The sequence below is a fragment of the Pterocles gutturalis genome, unplaced genomic scaffold, assembly GCF_000699245.1.
Source record: "Pterocles gutturalis isolate BGI_N339 unplaced genomic scaffold, ASM69924v1 scaffold3037, whole genome shotgun sequence".
In the NCBI taxonomy this organism is placed as follows: domain Eukaryota; kingdom Metazoa; phylum Chordata; class Aves; order Pterocliformes; family Pteroclidae; genus Pterocles; species Pterocles gutturalis.
In genome coordinates, this window is record NW_010107664.1 from 1 (window position 1) to 878 (window position 878).

General features: G+C 64.7%; 1 protein-coding gene across 1 annotated transcript in view; it reads left to right on the plus strand.

The window, feature by feature from the left end:
- Positions 1-12: 12 nt before the first annotated feature.
- SLC8B1 (solute carrier family 8 (sodium/lithium/calcium exchanger), member B1) overlaps positions 13-878 on the plus strand; it is a gene marked incomplete at its 5' end in the record, with an annotated part of 1,877 nt that continues 1,011 nt past the window's right edge. The window contains 3 exon segments of the mRNA XM_010088177.1: positions 13-159; positions 502-623; positions 792-878. Of these exon segments, the coding sequence (XP_010086479.1) occupies positions 13-159; positions 502-623; positions 792-878 (356 nt within the window).

Here is an 878-nt window from a genome sequence, read left to right on the forward strand (position 1 = left end):
CCTGCGGCTCCCCCCAGGTGCCGGTGGAGCTGGTGCTGCTGCTGACTGTCCCCGTCGTGGACCCCGACAAGGACGACCTGAACTGGAAGAGACCCCTCAACTGCCTGCACGTCCTCACCAGCCCCCTGCTCTGCGTCCTCACCCTCAAGTCAGGCGCCTGTAAGAGCCTGGGGCAGCCCCAGACACCCACCGAGGAGGGGATGGGGATGAGAGAGCCACTGAACCCCTGGGGACCGCAGGAGCCCTTTGGAGCTGGCAACTTGCCTGGGGAGGGGGACAGGCCAGGAAGGAAGGGGGCATGGTTGCAGCTGGATGGGTCCATTTCTGACACCCAGCAGCATCCTGGGGAGAAGTGGGGCAGGGCTGGCCTGCCTGGGGAAACTGAGGCACAGAGGGGAGCAGCACCAGGAGGGCATAGGGTAGAGGTGGCTTTAGGGGACAAGGACGGATCCTGTCCCTGTGGTGCTGCGCTGATGTCCCCTCTCTCTCTGCTGCATGCAGATGGGCTGTACCAGATCCAGGGTGTCTTCCCAGTCTGGGGACTGGTCACACTGGTTGGCTCTGTCCTGGCCATCATCATCTTCATCACCACAAGCAATGAGGAGCCGCCCAAGTACCACTGTGTAAGGTGCCCCCCCAGCCCTCAGCACCCACTGGGGACCCGCCCAGCCCGCTCCGGCAGAGCAGGAGCCAGGGTCTCCTCCCTGGTCCCCAGTGTCTCCAAGAGGGACACAGCTGGCTGGAGGGGTGCAGGACGCACCCAGGGACCAGCGTACCCCTCTGCCTGGCAGGTGTTTGCCTTCCTGGGGTTTTTGGCCAGCGCCATGTGGATCAACGCTGCGGCCACGGAGCTGGTGAACATCCTGCGGACCCTGGGC